This window comes from Terrapene carolina, unplaced genomic scaffold, assembly GCF_002925995.2.
Source record: "Terrapene carolina triunguis isolate 2854851 unplaced genomic scaffold, T_m_triunguis-2.0 Scaffold53, whole genome shotgun sequence".
NCBI classification, from domain to species: domain Eukaryota; kingdom Metazoa; phylum Chordata; order Testudines; family Emydidae; genus Terrapene; species Terrapene triunguis.
In genome coordinates this window covers 971,856-972,840 of record NW_020664404.1, presented here as the reverse complement: position 1 = coordinate 972,840, position 985 = coordinate 971,856, and the positions used below count along the sequence as shown (strand labels likewise).

Below are 985 nucleotides of genomic sequence, written 5' to 3'. Positions count from 1 at the left end.
CTTGTGCAGCTTGGTTATTCTCAGGCCTCTCTGCTTTTGTGCCTTCTGCTGTGTGTTTCCCACGCAGAGCTGAGGTTTGGCTTTTCTTTTCTTGTAGAAAAAACAAACATAACAAAATATACATGACCGTCTCAGAATACATGAACTTCTCGGAATATATGAACCATTTGCTGCCCAGCCTTAGCTATACTTTAAATGTTTAATTCTCTATAATATGAATGGTTACAATAGAAATCAATTATTTGTATAAACGAACCAATGTTGCTTATCAAAATCCAACTAGTTTAAGAAAAATTATTAAAATAAGATAAAGAATAGAAGCAAAGTTAGGAGGAGGGGAATAGAGACGGGAAAAAAGTGGGTAGAGAAGATGGTAGGGTGACCAGATATCAAGTGTGAAAAATCTGGGTAGGGCAGGGGTGTTGCAGGGTAACAAGCTGGTATATCAGATGTCTGGCCCCCCTCAAAGAGGGAAACATGGAGGGGGCATACTCTAATAGGATCATTCAGATACCTCCAGGAAAGTATCCCATATCTCTGATTTTTCTGGAACAGCTGCTGGGAGAAGCGCCTCGCCCCACCCTGCCCCATCCCCGGAGCAGAGGGAAGCAAGCCGCAGTAGCAGCGCCTGGGCCCTCAGGAGGCATCAAACCAGTCGGGCCAGTTTCTGAGGCACTCCAGCCGCAGACACAATCAGCTGAAGAGGAGGGAGCGCCAGAGCCAGGGATGCCTCTCCGTGCGCCCTGCGTTGGGAGCGGGAGCTGGGAGCACTGAGGGGGTCTGGGCACTTCCAAGGAGACCACCCGGCACAGCGGCTTCCAGGCACAGCCCCTGCAGGAGGGAATTCTCTGCCTCAAGGGCTGGGTCTCCTTGGAGCTCCATTGCAATCCACGCGGTAGAACCCTCCCCCCCAGGCTGTTTTTGGACCAATGCAGGCCCCTCAGCCCAGAGGCGTCCGGGGCTCAGCCTCTGCTCTGCCTCTGCA

At 50.9% G+C, this 985-nt stretch overlaps 1 protein-coding gene across 1 annotated transcript in view; it reads left to right on the top strand.

Moving 5' to 3' along the window:
- The first annotated feature begins 929 nt into the window (after positions 1-929).
- PROM2 (prominin 2) overlaps positions 930-985 on the top strand; it is a 31,369-nt gene continuing 31,313 nt past the window's right edge. Inside the window, exon 1 of the mRNA XM_029912726.1 lies at positions 930-982. Within this exon, the coding sequence (XP_029768586.1) occupies positions 930-982 (53 nt within the window). The remainder of the gene's footprint in view (positions 983-985) is intronic.